At 42.4% G+C, this 20,350-nt stretch overlaps 1 protein-coding gene across 1 annotated transcript in view; it reads right to left on the bottom strand.

The window, feature by feature from the left end:
- LOC108717498 (patched domain-containing protein 4) overlaps window positions 1-19,226 on the bottom strand; it is a 74,414-nt gene extending 55,188 nt beyond the window's left edge. Inside the window, exon 1 of the mRNA XM_018264732.2 lies at window positions 17,731-19,226. Within this exon, the coding sequence (XP_018120221.2) occupies window positions 17,731-18,294 (564 nt within the window). The 5' untranslated portion in view covers window positions 18,295-19,226. The remainder of the gene's footprint in view (window positions 1-17,730) is intronic.
- Window positions 19,227-20,350: the final 1,124 nt, after the last annotated feature.

Genomic DNA, 20,350 nt, shown 5'->3' with positions numbered 1-20,350 from the left:
TAAATGTATGTATCTCTATTTATTTATACAGTAAGAAAACGTGAAAGCAAATCGATTAAAGCTGACTCCACACTGATATAGGTTGTGCATTGCCACGTAAACAAACGTTAGGCATAGATTAAAGAGGCCACAGCAAAGTACCAGCAATATGGTATGTTATGCATTTCCACCTACCATATTTGTTCTACTGTAGGGTTTTGCACAACCTAACAGAGAAATGTGAAATACTAGTTGAAATGAAGTTAACTACAGTGATTGTAACATGTAAATAGACTGATATCTGTGTAAGGAAATATTAAAATAATAATCATATATATATATATATATATTCCTCTCGATGGGGTTTCCCTTGCTTCTATAAAGGTTACAATCAAGCTGGCCAAACACGGGCCAATAATATCTGCTGACTCAGTCTCTCCAGGCCAAGTTGGCAGTTTATTGGCCCTTGTATGGAGCCCAGCAATCAGACATAATGATATCTATCGAGCAGGTTTGGAAATCATGTTAGACGTAAAATCACATCAGCAAAGATAAGTTAGTGATGATGATGTTCTCTTCCAAATGGATTTTCAGACCAGTATGTAGATGTATGTAGAGTCTCTTGTGAACCCCCCTGACTTGGATTCGGTTCTCAAGCTCGCCTTGGTTATTAGGCTTTGAGATTCTTTGTGAGTTCAGAATCCATGGAGTTGTGTCAAATAAACTGCCCAAGTTACAGGTCTCCATAGACCCTGCTATAGACACTGTATGAGCCCATCATTGGCCCTTGGACCAAAGATTTGATCAGCCCGATTTGGTCCAGCTCCTGGATGGCCAAAATAAGATGAGATCTCGTGGTGTATAGCTAGCATGGAACTAAACACAGTATGGGGCAAATTCATTAACCTGCGAAGTTGCGCTAGAGCAGGCTTCGCCGCACTTCGCCAGGCGAAGTTTCGCCAGGGCGCCGCTAATTCACTAAAATCCAAAGTTGCGCTCAGGGAGGCGAACGGTAGCGAAGTTGCGCTGGTGTTAATTCGTCAAGAAAAGCGAAGTTACGCTAGCGATGCCTAATTTGCTTATGGCGCCAAGTTAAAGTACAATGGACGTATATGTTACAGCAAATACATTACACTACACAAGCCTGGGAAACCTTCATAAAATAAAATAGAGTTGTTATTTTGCCCTATACATGTGCCCACTGTATAGTTTAGGTGCCATATGTTAGGAAATGTAGGGGGGAAGGAGGGGAGCCCCAAAAAAAAAAAATTTGATCTTTTTCAGCCTATGACCCATAAAAAAAGAAAAAAAGCGCAGGCCTTTTTTGTGACTTTTTTTTTAACTTTTTTTGAAGCAATCCCTATCTACTCTATTGCACTTCGCCTGGTCTGAGGTAGCGAAGGAAGTCTGGCGTAAAAGGTAGCGTTCAGACATATTCGCGCGTCAGTGAATTTGCGTAGTTACGTCCGTTGCACAAATTTGCCAGGCGTAAGGGTTCGAAGTAACACTAGCGAATTTATGCCAGCGTCCGTTAGTGAATCGGCGAATTAACGCTAGCGTTAGGCGCTTCGTCCTTGAATTTGCCCCTATGGCTCATTTATGTATTTCATTCTAAAAGGGATCCAATCCTTGAGTGCATTGATGCTATTTTGACTTCAAAAATTCTCCTTGTACTTGTATCTAGTCTTGCTAAGTACCTTGCATGTATACATTGCTTTAGAGGAGACAGATGGAGTCATCCTCTCCTCTGAGACATATGGAAGATTTCATTAGCAAAGCCACATGCACGGGGGCAGCTTGCAGCCACAGTGACCCTATCTCATTTTTATTAACTTGAGACAGAGACTCCTCCATGTTTATGTCCACAGATTGTGCACATAGTGCAGTGATTAGCATCATGGGAACCACCAGCTTCTGATAGATTTCAACTTCCTTCATAACCCAACATTCTTGAATGGAGAAAGCTGCAGTTTAGCACAGCTGGAGAGCCATAATCTAAAATTCCCTGCAATGCCCAGTACCACTAAAGTAAATACAGTATATCAGTAGTTTTACAGCAGGGGAGGTCTGACCAATAGGGGGGAGTATGAATGATATAAGCTCAACCAGGAATGAACATTCTCGGAAACAAGGAAACTGATAGGAAGAATTTTCACTGATTCTTTCTAAAAGAACTTCCACATGACTTCACATCAGCCTCTTCCCCAGTGGAGCTTACAATCTCAGGTCACATTCACATACACTAGGGACAATTTTATTAGAAATCAGTTAATCTACCTGTTTGGAGTGTGGAAGGAAACCAGAGAATTTATGGAGAAAACCCACACAGACATGGGGAGAACATGTCTTGCACAAGTCCAAATAAAGTCATATGGCAGTAATACAATCTGTACATACTTGCTTTTGCCATGAGGTTTTCATTGTCTACAACTGTGATCCACATTCAAATGTAAAAAGAGTTGGGGAGCAACACAAGCATGAAAAATGGCTCTGTTTGGCAGTACACCTGATTTCTATGCAATTAAAACTTTTCTCTAAACCAGGAATTCAAAAATAAGCACCTGCTTTGAGGCCACTGGGTGCAACATCCAAGGGGTTGGTGAGGAACATGTTGCTCACAAGCCACTAGTTGGGGATCACTGGGCTACAACTACACATAACTATGGTTGCGGTGAAATGTGTGTTTTCCCGCAACTGTACATTTTGCTGTGTGCAATCCAAGTGCTTTTTTACCCAACCTCTTACAAGTAGTGATGGGCGAATATGGGGCGTTTCACTTCGCTGAAAAATTTGCTAATTTCCAGTGAAATCAGGAAAAATTAGCGAAATGATGCCAGCGTCTCCTTTTTGATGCCGGTGTCCTTTTTGACAAATTTCTGCAGCGGTTACAAGGATTTATTCGCCATCGGCGAATCATGGGAATTCGCCGTGAATTCGTTCCTGGCGAATAAATTCGTCCATCACTACTTACAAGCTCAGTAGAAGTTGGCCTACAGAAGGAGCTCAGCATTGGCATCATTTGAGGCATAGCATTTAATGGAAATCTGTTCTTCTTGGCTCTCACATGCAATTTAAAGCAAGCCAAATGGTTGTGTTCGGGTCAGCAATTGTTAGAGTCGCTGAGACCATATGGCAATCAAATATTTGTCTTTCATCAGCCAGGACTCCAAACCAGTTTTAACTCGGTCATTCCCATGATACATTGCATGTTCCTATCAACATCTATTGGAATGGGCAAATCCAGCGGTGCTTAAATCATGATATGGCAAACTATCGATCGTATCAGTTCAGTCATAGTTTCGAGAATATTTAGGACAGCAAATACATATTCAACCCAAATCTCGCCCTAACTGACCTTCAAGCTAGGCTTTCCTAAATATTCTCAAAACTATGACTGAACTGATAAAATCGATAGTTTGCCAAATCTGTACTCATTTCATGAGCTTAGTGGGTCCCTAACCAAAGGCTGGACCCCAAATGGAGAACCATTCCGAAGAACAACCATTGAAAAGGGTAGACCCAATACCATAGGCCTAAACTCTCCAAGACAGACCTGAGTGACCATGTAAAGGATATTTGATGAACAGGAATTTGAGAATGGATTCCTGCACAGACATGACATGAATATTGTCTTTAATGTATTAACATATAGGTTTTCTCTTAACAACAATAATGAAAATACAGCACATAAAAGCCCCACAACAACAACAAATAGACCATTGGCTTTATAAGTTTAGTCATACCAGCCAATGATCTGCCTGGCTACCCTAATTGTTATTCATATACATTCACCTATCAGGATGCAGAATCTCTTTTCTGCTGCATAGTCTACATGCATTCATTATGCGGATGAACATCTTGATTCTGATGTTGGTCAATCAAATAGACTTTTCATCTTCCTTCTGCTCAGCCTAATATGGGTCATTTAAATATTAATATTTCTTTCCCTATGCTGATATGCTAAAGCGTTATTTCCCTCACACCCCACACATCTGATATTTATTCAAAACAATCAGATGATGATAAATCACTTTTAGTTAGTTTTTAGTTTGTTTTTTTTTTACTTTCAAAGCCCTTTCGGTATCTTATTTGCATATTTATGAAGATTTACAGCTTGTACTTAAAAAGTCATTTCTGCTTCACGTACAGTATTGGAGTAGGTAGAGACAATCTGGGAAGCAAGGCAGAAAAGTGTAGCCAGACAAGCAATATTCACATTATTTTGTAAAATACGGCCTCTAAATGTTTGTCTGCTGATTTATCCTGGGGCTACAGTCAGTGGGGTGGCCCTCATCTACTTTTATGGTGGCTCTTGGTCTATATCTATTTATCTCAGGGCCACCATCAGGGACAAGTGAAGACCAATCAGGGCCACCATCAGGGACAAGATGAAGACTAATCAGGGCCACCATCAGGGACAAGGTGAAGACCAATCAGGGCCAACATCGGGGACAAGATGAAGACTAATCAGGGCCACCATCAGGGACAAGGTGAAGACCAATCAGGGCCACCATCAGGGACAAGGTGAAGACTAATCAGGGCCACCATCAGGGACAAGATGAAGACTATTCAGGGCCACCATCAGGGACAAGGTGAAGCCAATCAGGGCCTGTTGCAGAGTGGGGCCCTAAGAGACATGCATGCCTGAGTCACAAGTTGCAAAGGGGAAGAACTTACAAGGGAGTGGACAGGGTTTCGGCAAATAATATTTATGTTCTGGGTAATGGAACACGTGAACTGGGGCATTGCCAGGAGTGGATTTTAGCCAGCCATATTTTTTACTGGGGCCCCATTGTACTATCTATCTGCTTTTATTATCATCTATCTGAAATTATAGATCTGTGCAAGAGCTTTGTCCTATGCCCCCGTGCAATTTCCCCCACTGCAGGGGTATTATGAGAGCCTAATGCACTACTCCCATCTGTATGTAGCACATTGTGTTTACTCTGCACCACTGCACTACACTTACCCTGCATTCATTCTCCCACGCAGCATCACATTATAGTTTTAGTTATTTGTGCTTTGCCCAAGTCACTTTCTACAGGTTTAGTCCACCCTTAGCCTCATTTCTCCTCTTTTTAAAAACAATGCCCTTTGGCCCATTCTTTGGGATATCATCAAATTCTCATCACCCGCCAAGTTTCTTCCAACCAAAACCCTCAACAGAAATGGCCGACACAAGCTACGTCATTGGGGGTCATTGCTGCCAGATCATTCATTTTGATATCTCTGCAGCCTTTGACACAATCAATCGTAGGCAATCTGTATTCCCTTCTCCACCATGACCCTGTTGTCTTCTTGGATCAGTTCTTACAATCTGCTCTATTTTCTAACTGTGCTTTTTCTGGTGCCGCTTTCTGTGATGGCAAAATGTTCTCCTGGTATCTGTCACTAAGCAAAGTGGATGATACCATCTACCCCACTGTTAATCCACCCAGCCTCCAGACAGATACGGCAAAAATGGGACCAAGGACACACAGGACAACCCTGAGTGATGGGTATAATCATTTAATCGGTACATTCTGAGCTCTTCTTTTTCGTGTCTGGCAACACTGACCTGTCATAAGTTAGAAGCCAGGGGAGCCAATATCATTTGTTTAGCTTCTCCTTAGCTTACGCCTCTGCCTGCCAAAATGAGAAGAGGGATGACAGTCTGATTAGAGAAATGCAGAAAGTACAGGGGATACAGAGTAGAACTGCAAGACATGGAGGCCCAGGAGCTGACAACTGATCCAAAAAAACAATAAATAAACAAGACAAGTTGCAGATTGTCTTAGAATACCACTGTCTACATCATACTACAAAGGTAAATTACCCCTTTAAATCCACCTTACCATAATGTTACTGTAATGACTCACCCTGGTGGTCTAGTGGCCGACGGGGTCGCCTGTCATGTCTCCAGTGGGGATGCCTGCTGCATGCTGGCTTTCTCCTCCTGTGCCGGTATCTCTATGGCGCTTCCGGGTTTACGCGCCGTTATGATGACATCATCGCGCAATGACGCAAAATTCTAATTTGAATTCAATTTGAATGAAAACTCATTGCCCATTGTTAGATTCTACTTAGCTGTTCCTGGCCTGTGTATTCCTTGTGAATTCTGATTGATTATCCTGATTTGACCCTTGCCTGCCTGCTGACTTTTCTGAACCGTCCAATCTGACCCTTGCCCGTCTGCTGACTATTCTATGCTCTCTAATCCTGATCCTGGCCTGTCTGATTATTCCTTAAACTCTGCCTGCATTGACTCGGCAGGTCTGACTATTCTCTACTCTGCTTGTGCTGGCCCGGCCTGCTGTTCCACGATGTGTTATCTGTCCTGTCTTCCAAGTTGTATTGTCTTCCATTCCAGTATCCTTGGTAAACAAGCGTGCCCCTTTGCTCGTCCAGAATCTTTTGCTTTGCTCCTCTCTTAGTAAGACCTCGTGGCATCCAATTAGCCGAGGGCTCCTCCCGAGGTGAAAGGCGGCTGTTAAAGGCAGAAGCAAGCAAGACCAGGAAGCTTAGCATTGGTTCTGGATTTAGGGTGCCAAACATGACAGTTACTGCTATCTCCATTATCCCCCCCCCAAGATTTTCTGTTTGTTAATCATCTCACTTGGCAGGTTGCTTGACAATGAGCAGCAATATCTCCAATATACTTTAATTAAAAATGTGTACCGTTTTTATAAGAAACCTGACTGTTTGCATTGAAATTCTCCCTTCATTTACTGCTGTGGATAGGAATTGTCAGACGGTCCCTAACTGCTGAGCAGAGAAACAATCATACTTATGAACAGCAGGGGGAGCCCCCGCCTTACTTCCCAGCCATGCAGAACTCAAGCAGCTATGATTTTATTTTTGCCTTCCAACTCCAGCTGCAGGGACAAAGATCATGGAGCCAGATTTAAACAGATAAACTGGGATTTTATTTGGAGGATTATTATTTTGCAGCCACTGGTTCTGCCGAGTTGGAGAAACAATACAAAAACTATAAAATCCACATTAGATTACATGACAACACAGGACCCAGTGCAGTCTGTATATTCTGATTATTAATCAGTCTTGCTGTATCGGCTCCTGGCAGATATTATTTGACTTTATGACGATCCCTAAACAGCCCAGACCACACTGAGAATGTGCACAGTCTTGGTCTTGCAAAGATGTATAACAAAGTTACAAGATGGTGCAACTTTGAAAGCATAAATCATTTGTTTGATTAGGCTTGTGGTGCAGTAAGTTCATGTTTATGTTTAGTATACAAAATACAGCATTTTTAGCGTTATTCTATTTTGGGCTTTACTTCCCCTTTAAGCGGAAACCTTTTACTTTTCAGTTTCTCTCTAAATCTAGAAGCTGATCCCCATCTAATGAGAACTCTAACCAAAGCTTCCATGTGCTGCTCTCAGCTTCCAGCCTTAGACCTATAATACCTGCGCTCAAAACCTAATCATAAATGTCTGCTATAGGAATATTTTTAAGTGAAATGGCAGCTTTAAAGCCTTGTAGTGCAAACACGCTGTGTAAGGACTTGAGTGTGTTTGGACTCTGACGAGAGAAGGATATTTAACCAAAATGCCTATGGGGAGTGTTTAGTAGTAGCAAGATGGATAATCGTGTGTGAGGTGTTGAAACCCTGTTTTTGCCTCTGGGCCCCAGAGTCTGGGGAGGTAAGTACGTCTGTCCAATCACATGGGTTTCATGTCTCTGGGAAGGATCAGAAAGTCACAACCTTAAAGGAGAAGCAAAGGAATCTTATTCAACCTTCCACATACTAGTATGGCTCCCCCCAAGTACACATGTGCAGTAAAGCAAATATGCTGCTTTTTCACACCTGCACAGTGCACAATAGCCACAAGGGATCCCTGGGGGTACCTAACAAAATTTGGAACCCACAAGTGATTATATCTTTCCCTCTCCTTTGATTTCCAAGCAGTTAAACTGTGCTGAACAGACTGTGTAATAACAATGAATAGTTGTTTATTCAATTACCAAAGCAACATTTACGTGTCAACTGTTTGTCTGTTGCTATGGGTTACTAGACTCAAGCACACTTTGTCCCTTTTATTATTTGTTTATATATTAATATTTTTCAGTTTGTAGACGTAGCAGAACATGAATAGTTTTGCGTGCCCCTTATAAAATGAACTATTTAGCTTATTTCGGCACACGAGATACGGGTTATTAATAGTTAAACATCCAGGTTGGTCTATATGGTATAAAACCTGGAATAACGATGGTAGTACATGGTGTGGTTGCCAAATAAAAAGATTTCTGACAGATTTGGCCATGCTAAGCAAAAGCAGGCTGGCCTTGTCGGTGGCGCATGGGCAGGGTCACACTGGGCACCGGGAATAATCCATCGGGCAAATGAAGGCCACCTACCAGCCTGATGAAGGTCGCAAGGAGGAAGTAAAAGGTATGAAGTACACGCTGTAAGGATATTTGCATCAGGTTTGACATGTGGAGGAACTTGTGCCTGGGGTGGGGAGGTCTGAGGTGGCAGCTCCATGGGTTACAAGTAAACCCAGTCCAAACAGCAGGACTTCCATAGACATGTTGGACCAGGACTGCATTAAACCTGCCTGATAGGTATCCCCCATTTTCCACCAGATATGAGTTGAGCAAGTCCTCCCAAGTACCCCCATACACTCAGTCTGGACAGGCCAAGGCAGCAGCTTCTATCAATCTGTATGTTGCCAACATAACACAAACTGCTCAGCCATGGAACAGCCACCCTTCTAAATGTTTCAGCACAACATTGTTATTTGACATAATAAAGTTGCCCTTTTTTCATAAGAAGGCACACCCCCCGCCAGCTGCCCCTTTCACTTGACAATACTAATAATTTAAGGTGCTGACTTATAGGAGAAGGAAAGCTATTGAGGCATTTTATTGTAATAGATTAGCTGCAATAGTGCAAGCTAGAATGCTATATTTATACTGTAGAATGTTTTATTATACCTGAGAAAAAAGCTCTAGAAGCTCTCTGTTTGTTTAGGATAGCAGCTGCCATATTAGCTTGGTGTGACATCACTGCCTGAGTCTCTCCCTGCTCACTCATAGCTCTGGGCTCAGATTTCAGCAGAGAAGGGAGGGGCCGAAGTGGAGCAAACTGAGCATGCTCACGCCCGGGGCAAGGAGGTTTAAGGTGAAAACAGGAAGTCTGATACAGAAGCCCATGAGTACACAAAGGAAGGAAAGAAATAGTGTGTTTCTTTTGACAGAGGACTCAGAGCAGCATTAATTTAAGGGGTTACTGGTATATTTATGTGGACCTTTCTGATAAGGCTTACTTAGTTTTATCCTTTCCTTCTCCTTTAAGATCATAGATACGATATTGTACCAATAATCAGAATTTGCTTTCACATTCTATGTACTGCACCATTAGACTGTCTACACTAGTCAATAATTGGTTACCTCTGGCAACTGCCCTTATGAAGTTTGCCACCCATGTTCATAAGCTGCTCCTAAGCCTGAAAATTGTTTCAAGCTGAATAGCATCAGTATAAGGGTGTTGGGGTTGTTGGCCTTTAGGAGGGCCAGATCTTACTATCAGCTCCAATGGTTACTATGAGGTGTTAGAGTGCACCACAGAGGAGGAAGCAGGTACTGGGGAACAGCCAGGACACGTGAGACTGGTATTGGAAACATACAGTAGGTTCTTTATTTGGTAAAGACAAGGCAGGGATCCAGTAGCACCCACATACCCAAGGCAACTGGGACTAATGAGCGGGCTATTGCATTGGCATCAGCAAGGGCTCAGTTCATGCTAAACTTTGGTGCAGACGTTCTCTTCGAGCACCCTGAACAGAACTAATTTCATTCTCAACCCAACAGACGGGTTACAGTGCAGACACTAGTAGATTTGCTCGAGAGGTGCAGTGTACAAAACCCTTACACAAAGAAGAAAGAGCAGGCAAGCCCCAAAACATATAGGGTGCAGTTCTCTCCCAATGCTTTGGTGCTATCATTTTGGTATAAAAAGCATAAGCGAGATAAGACAGAGAGAGAGAGAGACAGACAGACAGACAGACAGAGTAACACACACACTGGGACTTAATAAAAGAAAACGTTTTATTACTAAAAATCCAACCTTTCGAGCACAAGCAGTGCTCTTCCTGAAAACATTTTCCCTGTTTGTGCTCGAAACGTTGGATTTATTGTAATAAAACTGTGTGTGCGGTACTCTCTCTATATTTATTTTATTTGACCAGCACCCGGACATTTATATAAATTTTTTAGGGTTGTACTCCTCTCTGCACCTTTATACAGTATATATGGTATGGGACCCTTTATCCAGAATGCTTGGGACCTAGGGTTTTCCAGAAAACCGATCTTTCCATACCTTAAGTCTACTAGAAAATCATGTAAACATTAAATAAACCCAATAGGCTGGTTTTGCTTCCAATAAGGATTAATTATATCTTAGTTGGGATCAAGTACAAGCTACTGTTTTATTATTACACAGAAAAAGGAAATAATTTTTAAAAATTTGGATTTTTTGATTATAATGGAGTCTATGGGAGACGGCCTTCCTGTAATTCCGGATAACGGATCCCATACCTATAATATATTATTATACTAATTATATACATTATATATATATATATATATATATATATATATATATATATATATATATATATATATATATACAGTATAATAACTCCAGCAGTTTAAATATCACATTATATACTTTGTCCTCCCTTTAGCTTTATATGAACACAACAATATCCCGTATTGTACATCAGTAAATTGGATTCCACGTCTCCCCAGACTCTGCTTAACTACAACCCCCAGCTTTCCTCAACAGCTGTGCCATGTTGTGATTAATGAGCAACACGATGCCCGATTATACCAAGGCGATGTTACTATTATAGTCCAACAAATAACATTTAATGATTCCAGAAAGTAGAAAAAATCTTTTCCTTTGTGAATATCTCTGTGTTTTGTGCTTTATAGAAACATAACTGCAGATTTCCTCTTTTCTAAGCGATTGTCGTGCCAATGCCAGCTTGCAGGTGCGGGCATCACACAAACGCAAGCAGTCGTCATGGTTACCTATCCATCTCCACAAATATTTTTTACTTGTAGGATGAACAAATTCAGAGTGTGCTCAGGAGGGGGTAATGCCCAACAAACATGCAAGACAAGACTGGCACCGTGAATCATTTATTGTCAGCAGGGGGTTTTGTCTAAGAGAGGAACGACGGAGTTATGGAACAAGAGGGCCAAACTGAATATGAAATGGACAAGCTGTATTTATGAAATGCAATGTATGGGGAGCAGCACCCTAAGGTCCCACTTTTTGGACTCTGGAATAAAGCAAAGAGGCACCTCTCAATGAATGTATTGCTGCATCCAAACAGGGGGAAGAGGTTGGAGGCACATGGGAGTCCCCAGAAATACCCTATAGCTTGAACATCATATATAGAAACAAGTCAGCCATCCCTTCTCTTTGGGTGCTGGGTGCTGGGTAGTGATGGGTGAATTTCCAAGTTTCGCCACCAGCGAATAAATTTGTAACACAGGGAAAATTTCGCATGTCAGAATAGTCAATCAAAATTATTCGGACGCCCATTGACTTTAATGCATTTGGACAAAATAGGCGAGCGAATAAAAATTGTCGCGGGCATCAAAATCAATGCGGATGCTCTAGCGCTAGTTCGCACTCTTACGCCAGGCAAAGTCGCTTCACAAAGATGCGGATTTTACTGAACGTTACCCTCTTGCGCCAGACTTGCCTTCGCCACCTCAGACCAGGCAAAGTGCAATAGAGTAAAAGTTTTCTAAGTCCCAAAAAACGCTGGCGACTTTGAATTTTTCAGGGTGGTAGGCTGCAAAAGATCGTAAATTTTTTCTGGGGTACCTGGCTTCCCCCCTTTATTTTATTAAGGTTCCCTGGGCTTGTGTAGTGTAATGTATTTGCTGCAACATATACGTCCATTGTACTTTAACTGCAATCCGTAGGCAAATTAGCCAACGCTAGTGCAACTTGGCTTTGCTTGCCGCAGTAACGCTAGCGCAACTTTGCCAGAATTCAGTGCCCTGGACGCAACTTCAGATTTTAGTGAATTAGCGTTGTCCTGGCGAATCTACGCCTGTTAAAGTGTTGCGATGTGATCGAAGCCGTTGCTCTGTACCCTGACTTTAACTGGGCCCAGGCACAAAGCAGACATCCACCCTGTTTCTAAGATGGAAGGCAAAGAGGAAGTGCCACTCCTTCCCCAGCACTACATCAAAGTGAGGCAGGAAGTGGTCATCCTATCTGCAAGCCAATAGCATCCATCTGCAAATGAACTTACTTACATACATGCCCAGCAACTAAGAGAACAGAACCTGAAGAGATGAAAAGCCATAGGGGCTATTAACACCTTTAAATTAACTTTTAGTATGATGTACAGAGGGATATTCTGAGAGAGTTTACATTTGGATGTAATTTTTTTATCATTGGTGGTTTTTGAGTTATGGCTACACAGCAGCTTGTTTATATAAACTATAGTAGTACTTATCTGTTATCTACTGAGTATCCTGTGCTTGAATGGCTGCCCCCATGGCTACACAGCAGCTTGTTTATATAAACTATAGTAGTACTTATCTGTTATCTACTGAGTATCCTGTGCTTGAATGGCTGCCCCCATGGCTACACAGCAGCTTGTTTATATAAACTATAGTAGTACTTATCTGTTATCTACTGAGTATCCTGTGCTTGAATGGCTGCCCCCATGGCTACACAGCAGCTTGTTTATATAAACTATAGTAGTACTTATCTGTTATCTACTGAGTATCCTGTGCTTGAATGGCTGCCCCCATGGCTACACAGCAGCTTGTTTATATAAACTATAGTAGTACTTATCTGTTATCTACTGTGTATCCTGTGCTTGAATGGCTGCCCCCATGGCTACACAGCAGCTTGTTTATATAAACTATAGTAGTACTTATCTGTTATCTACTGTGTATCCTGTGCTTGAATGGCTGCCCCCATGGCTACACAGCAGCTTGTTTATATAAACTATAGTAGTACTTATCTGTTATCTACTGTGTATCCTGTGCTTGAATGGCTGCCCCCATGGCTACACAGCAGCTTGTTTATATAAACTATAGTAGTACTTATCTGTTATTTACTGTGTATCCTGTGCTTGAATGGCTGCCCCCTTGGCTACACAGCAGCTTGTTTATATAAACTATAGTAGTACTTATCTGTTATCTACTGTGTATCCTGTGCTTGAATGGCTGCCCCCATGGCTACACAGCAGCTTGTTTATATAAACTATAGTAGTACTTATCTGTTATCTACTGTGTATCCTGTGCTTGAATGGCTGCCCCCATGGCTACACAGCAGCTTGTTTATATAAACTATAGTAGTACTTATCTGTTATTTACTGTGTATCCTGTGCTTGAATGGCTGCCCCCTTGGCTACACAGCAGCTTGTTTATATAAACTATAGTAGTACTTATCTGTTATCTACTGTGTATCCTGTGCTTGAATGGCTGCCCCCATGGCTACACAGCAGCTTGTTTATATAAATTATAGTAGTACTTATCTGTTATCTACTGTGTATCCTGTGCTTGAATGGCTGCCCCCATGGCTACACAGCAGCTTGTTTATATAAACTATAGTAGTACTTATCTGTTATCTACTGTGTATCCTGTGCTTGAATGGCTGCCCCCATGACTACACAGCAGCTTGTTTATATAAACTATAGTAGTACTTGTCTGTTATCTTCTGTGTATTAGGAAATGGAGTCAGTAAATTTTTGTACATTTTCTGACTCCAGATAACCCAAATTGCTTCTGACTCCACAGCTGAATGAATGATGATGTTTATTTCTTAAATGGCACCATCAGCTCTCACTGCTTTAAAATGTAATGGGATGCAAACCCGGTAACATAATAGAGGTCATTTATAATGCCCCTCTCGGTGCCCAAAGTACATAAAAAGACCACAATTGCCTATTTTTTTTGCACTTTTTTTTCACGTGGTGCTCAGTGTACAGGGGCACGCTCTTGCACTCGGAGTTAAGAATGCCCCCCTTAAAGGAGAAGGAAAGGTACCGAAGCAGTTTATTGCCAATAGATTAGCCACAATAGTGCAAGTTACATTTATTCTGCAGAATGCTTTACCATACCTGAGTAAACATCTCTAGAAGCTCTCTGTTTGTTTAGGATAGCAGCTGCCATATTAGCTTGGTGTGACATCACTTCCTGCCTGAGTCTCTCCCTGCAAACTCATAGCTCTGGGCTCAGATTACAGCAAGGAGGGGAGGAGGGAGGGCTGAAAGGGAGGAGAGGAGCAAACTGAGCATGCTCAAGCCCTAGCCCTGGATGTTTATGCTGAAAACAGGAAGTCTGATACAGAAGCCCATGAGTACACAATAAAAGGAAAGAAATGTGGTGTTTCTTTTGACAGAGGACTCAGAACAGCATTACTTTGAGGGTTTACTGGTGTATTTATATAGACCTTTCTGATAAAGCTCACGTAGTTTTAACCTTTCCTTCTCCTTTAAATGTGGACTTTATACCATTAGACCAGGTATAAAATGCAGGGTTCCCTTGTGCCGCAGTGTGTGCCCATTTGCACTTGCACAAAAGTGACAAGTGTGAAAGTATTGTTTTATCCCGACCAGTGGGAGACGCTCGTTTTGTCAGCTTGTGTTTATTTGCGCTACATTTCCTAAACAACCTAAAATTTGGCACCTGACAGCTCATTCATTATTGCTCCGGGTGCGAGTGCTCATGGACAGACCCCTGTATTTGGGGCAATACCTGCATTCTGCCAGTTTAATAATCCAACACAAGGGGCCAAGTGCATCTCCCCAAAAGATAGCCATATATATCAGTTGGCAAGTACATCTTGGGAGCCTTAGTGCTCCCTAGTTGGCAAAACACCCAAGTGCTACACACCACCCACCATGTCTGAAAACAACGCTGAACCCAGGCATAACTGTATTCACAGCAAGGCATAAGCCTTTGCACTCCATTCTAACACTGCACCTTAGGGTGCAACCCATGTGACAAATTTCAGTGTGCACATTTATACCAGAATGCCATGCTGTATTGTGTTGTATTGCACCTAATAACATGTATTGCACTTTAGTAGGGACTGGTATTATTATCAGTCCTTAGGGTCAGTGGCGCAATTACAGACCCTGCAGCTGCAGAGGGGCCCAGGAGGTATAGGGGGCCCCACAAGACCCTAGTTAATTAGCAATTTCAACATATATTGGTAAAACAGGACAACCTCTGGATATGTTGGGGGCCCTAGAATGAATTTGATGTGGGGCCCAATAACATCAAGTTATGCCACTGCTTAGGGTGTCAGTTTGGCAGGATATAGTTGTGAGTTTTGTGTATATATCCATATGAAGGGGCTGACAATTATACTTACACTAACACCAGTTTGCACCTTTGCTTCCAATGCACTATGGACATTTGACCATCTGCCAAGTGCCAGGCATGGAAGGGAGACGGTGCTGCCAACCTGTTACATAGTGAGCGCTTGTGATTGGTTGGTACCAGTGAGACACAACACTGACCAATATCAAGACTGCATACCTCCTAACATTTTGGAAATAAAAAAAAGGCACAAAAAAGTTGCACCGAAATGTTTTTGACCACGCCCATTTTTGTGGCCACACTCCCTAATTACCATGTTCATTTTACAATTACAATTTGGCAGGTAAGGAAAGTTTGAGCATATTTCTGTGTTTTTTTTTTTCAGTTATTACAGTTTTGCTAATGAAGGAGAATTGCCCTTTAAGCCGTGAGTCTAACTTTTCCCAAGGGACCTGTTATCTTATATTGTTACAAATATTTTTTTTTTATCTCTAAAATTGTTTCAAAAGTATCTTATCTGCAGCTGTGGCTGTTCTGGGCTCTCTGCCAAAAGCTCATTAAGTTAGAAAATGCGTTTCTTTTTCTGGCTGTTCAGCGCAGAGAAAAGCGGGATATTCCAGTACAAACGAGGGACTGCGGGTTGAGTTGTCAAAAGAGGGACTGTCCCTCTAGAAACAGGACAGTTGGGAGGTATGGGACTGTATCTCTACTTTAGAACCATACTGCACTTTATAGGGTAAGTAGGAGCTTTTTCCATTGGGAATGATTTGGCACCAATACTGAGCCAGGATTCCTGAGCAAGGCAGCGTGGGGCTCATTATTATTCAGCGTGTGCCTCATGAGAAGCGAATCCCATGCTAGAGAAATATCACTCAGGAGCTTATGGTATCAGCTTGGAACATGACTGACAAGTGAAACTGTGAAGCTCAAGGGGTGAGGAGAATTGGAAGGTTCCCAAAATGTGGAGATGGAAGTGATTGGGCATCGGTGGGTGCAGAGGCCCCAGTAATGAGAGATTGGCCAGAGAGACATATATATATATATATATATATAATTTATGAAGGACCCACACTCCTATGTTTAGTGCAAAAATCTGTATTTATTTATACTTGTGCATCCAAGTATGAATAAATACAGATTTTTTGCACTAAACATAGGAGTGCGGATCTTTGATAAATTCTGCATGTCTAATTTTGACCCAGCACCAAAGTGGATCAAGACTGGATTAGAGTGCGATCACTTATCTCATTTATATATATATATATATATATATATATATATATATATATATATATATACACACAGCCCTCTGGGACCTGTATGTGGAGCTCCTGAGTCTAACTGATATGTCAGGGCTGTAACATAGGCGTATAAATGAGTCCCCATTATGAATAAGGAATAGCTGCAGCAAAGTGTAACAGGATCCTGTCTGGGGGTGCTGTTATATATATATATATTTATGGCATGAAACAGTTTGGGATGTTTTACACTATGAGCCCATTGCAGGATTTATACTGTACAAGCACCAGAGTAAAACAAAGAAATGTTAATTCTTGAAAAAAACCACAACCACCCAGTGTAAATGGCTTTAATATTCACTCTACCCAACTAGTACAGCCTTATGGAAACCACCTTGTTTTACTAAGCACAGCTCCTGGAATGGTCAACTCCTACAACCTCCTTGTCCTTGTATACACCCCCCCCCCCACACACACACAGTTTTCTTTCCCAACACCATCTTGCCTTACTATTCACATTACCCCCAGTTACAGCCGTATTATACTCACTATCCCAGCGTCATTCACTTCCCCTGACACCATCGGGGGAAAACAACCAACAGTTACTTCATACCATCTCTCCTTACTATAAACTCTGTTCCCAATACAACACCATCTTGCCTTACTATACACACTAACCCACATTCACGGATGTTGGCACACTATTGTCTTGCTGTTCACACAATCCCACCAGAAGATTGACAGGTAAGGGATCCGTTATCTAGAAACCCACTATACAGAAACCTCTGAGTAATAGGAAAGGTTGTCTCCCACAGACTCCATGTTATCCAAATAATCCAAATATTTAAAAATGATTTATTTTTTCCACTGTAATAATAAAACAATAGCTTGTACTTGATCCCAACTAAGATATAATTAATCCTTATTGGAGGCAAAACCAGCCTATTGGGTTTCTTCAATATTTCCATGATTTTCTAGTAGACTTAAGGTATGACGATCCAAAGCCTGAGAATTCTGGGTAACAGGTCCCATACCTGTATATATAAATATATATCTGTGTGTATGTGTGTAAGATTTAACAACTGTCCTCTGAATACAAATACTATAATATGGGCACAGTAGTCCCTGCTTGTAGGCAATGACACAAAGGCAATGCAAGTGTAGCCCAGGAGCAGCAGTGAGTGCAGGGGGCACTTACCTTGAGTCTGGTGGAGGGGTAGGTGAGTTGCAGTTTGGGGGCAGAAGTCTTGTTGGAGAGGCCAGTCGGTGTGATCTCCTCCAGTACAGAGATAATCTCATCCAACACGCAGCGTTTATCCTCAGTCCTGAGCAGACACACATGGGAGAAGGAGTAGTTGTAGCCCCGGTGATTCACCTTCATGTCCAGCACCGCCCGGTGGATGAGGAGAATGCGCTCCGCCTGCAGCAGGACGTTGCCCCCGGGCTGGGAGAGGAAGATGACTCGGCCATACCTGCCGGGCGTGTGCAGGTCGGAGTAGAGGCGCTTCTTGGACTGCTCCAGGGGGAAGAGACTACCGGCCAGACTCCGCTCTATCTTGGCCAGACTGTGGCTCGGGGCGAGCAGCGCTTCCAGGTCCCGGTCGGTCTTGTAGCGGCTCAGGAAGCTGAAGCCGAAGATGATGGTGATCACTGTGGGGAGAGTGAGGAAGAAGACCGGGTGGCGGCTGACGAATAAGCCCAGTTTGTATGAAGAAGACTTGAGCCCTGTGTGAATCACCTGCCGCAGCATCTCCTCCAGCATCAGCAGCTGCAGCCCCCCACCTGCACACGTGACATGCAGCTCACTCACACTCACTCACTCACTTACACTCACTTAAACTCACTCACTCTTACTCACTCACTTACACTCACTCACTCACTCTTACTCACACTCACTCACTCAATCACTCTCACTCACTCACTAGCACTCACACTCACTCACTCACTCACTAGCACTCACACTCACTCACTCACTCACTCTACACTGCAGCAAGTTGCAGCAAAGCCTGACAAATACTGCCTCTGTCTGTGCTGCAGTCACACAGTGATCTGTTAGGGAGACACTGTCTCCAGCTCTCAGGCAGTCAGGCTGCTCCTTCCCATTCTAGCGTTCCGGGCGCAGCAAGAAGCGACTGAGCGATCTCAATGCGATTTCAGAGCGATCCCATTCGGGCTGCTGCCTCCGCTCCTTGTCCTTCTCCAGCCCGAGGGGGGAAGCAGCAGCCGACACATTAAATCCATTTTACTGCAGTGGAGAAGCAAATGCAACGAGGGAGGGGTCTTATCTCTGAGCTGCTGGTGATTCCATTCGAGTAACAGACTCACAAAGGGAAACCCCTTGCTGCAGAACTAACCCCTCCAACCTCTAGCTACTCATTCCTCTGCACACTGACCCCCTCCCCCTCCTCCTGCTCAACTGTGGGACTTGTAGTTGAACAACAACAGGCAAGTTGTGGGGCTCCACTATAAACAGCCCTGGGCAGAGGCAGTTTAACTCAACCCCCCCTTTACTAAATCAAACAAAAAGCCTAATGGGCACAACATTGCCCAGTAGGCTGCTAATTCCTTCCCTCTCTGACCAGTAATATATCCAATTATCCCTATTCCTAATAAATTCAATTATCCCTATTCCTAATAAATTCAATTATCCCTATTCCTAATAAATTCAATTATCCCTATTCCTATTAAATTCAATTATCCCTATTCCTATTAAATTCAATTATCCCTATTCATATTACATTAAATTATCCCTATTCCTATTAAATTCAATTATCCCTATTCCTATTACATTCAATTATCCCTATTCCTATTACATTAAAGGGATACTGTCATGGGAAAAAAAATTTTTTTTCTAAATGAATCGGTTAATAGTGCTGCTCCAGCAGAATTCTGCACTGAAATCCATTTCTCAAAAGAGCAAACAGATTTTTTTATATTCAATTTTGAAATCTGTTATGGGGCTAGACATTTTGTCAATTTCCCAGCTGCCCCAAGTCATGTGACTTGTGCTCTGATAGACTTCAATCACTCTTTACTGCTATACTGCAAGTTGGAGTGATATCACCCCCCTCCCTTTCCCCCACCAGCAGCAAAACAAAAGAACAATGGGAAGGTAACCAGATAGCAGCTCCCTAACACAAGATAACAGCTGCCTGGTAGATCTAAGAACAACACTCAATAGTAAAAACCCATGTCCCACTGAGACACATTCAGTTACATTGAGAAGGAAAAACAGCAACCTGCCAGAAAGTATTCCTCTCCGAATGTGCAGGCACAAGTCACATGACCTGGGGCAGCTGGGAAATTGACAAAATGTCTAGCCCCATTTCAGATTTTAAAATTGAATATAAAAAAATATGTTTGCTCTTTTGAGAAATTGATTTCAGTGCAGAAGTCTGCTGGTGTAACACTATTAACTGATGCGTTTTGAAAAAAAAATGTTTTCTGATGACAGGATCCCTTTAAATTATCCCTATTCCTATTAAATTCAATTATCCCTATTCCTATTACATTCAATTATCCCTATTCCTATTACATAAAATTATCCCTATTCCTATTCAATTCAATTATCCCTATTCCTATCCCCACCAATGTCCAGCATGTACAGTTGGCACCAATGGTGTAACTAGATGTTACTGGGCCCCACAGCAAATTAAATTTAGTGCCCTCAACATATCCAGAGATTGTCCATTTTACCAATATATGTTGAAATGGTTAATTTATTAGGGCTTCATGGGGCCCCTATACCTCCGTGTCCCCCCTGCAGCTGCAGGAGCTGCTTCCACTGTAGTTACGCCGCTGGTTGGCACTATAATTGC

This window comes from Xenopus laevis, chromosome 5S (genome assembly GCF_017654675.1).
Source record: "Xenopus laevis strain J_2021 chromosome 5S, Xenopus_laevis_v10.1, whole genome shotgun sequence".
NCBI classification, from domain to species: Eukaryota; Metazoa; Chordata; class Amphibia; order Anura; family Pipidae; genus Xenopus; species Xenopus laevis.
Note: the sequence above shows the minus strand (reverse complement) of the source record. Positions and strands in the feature narration are given on the sequence as shown.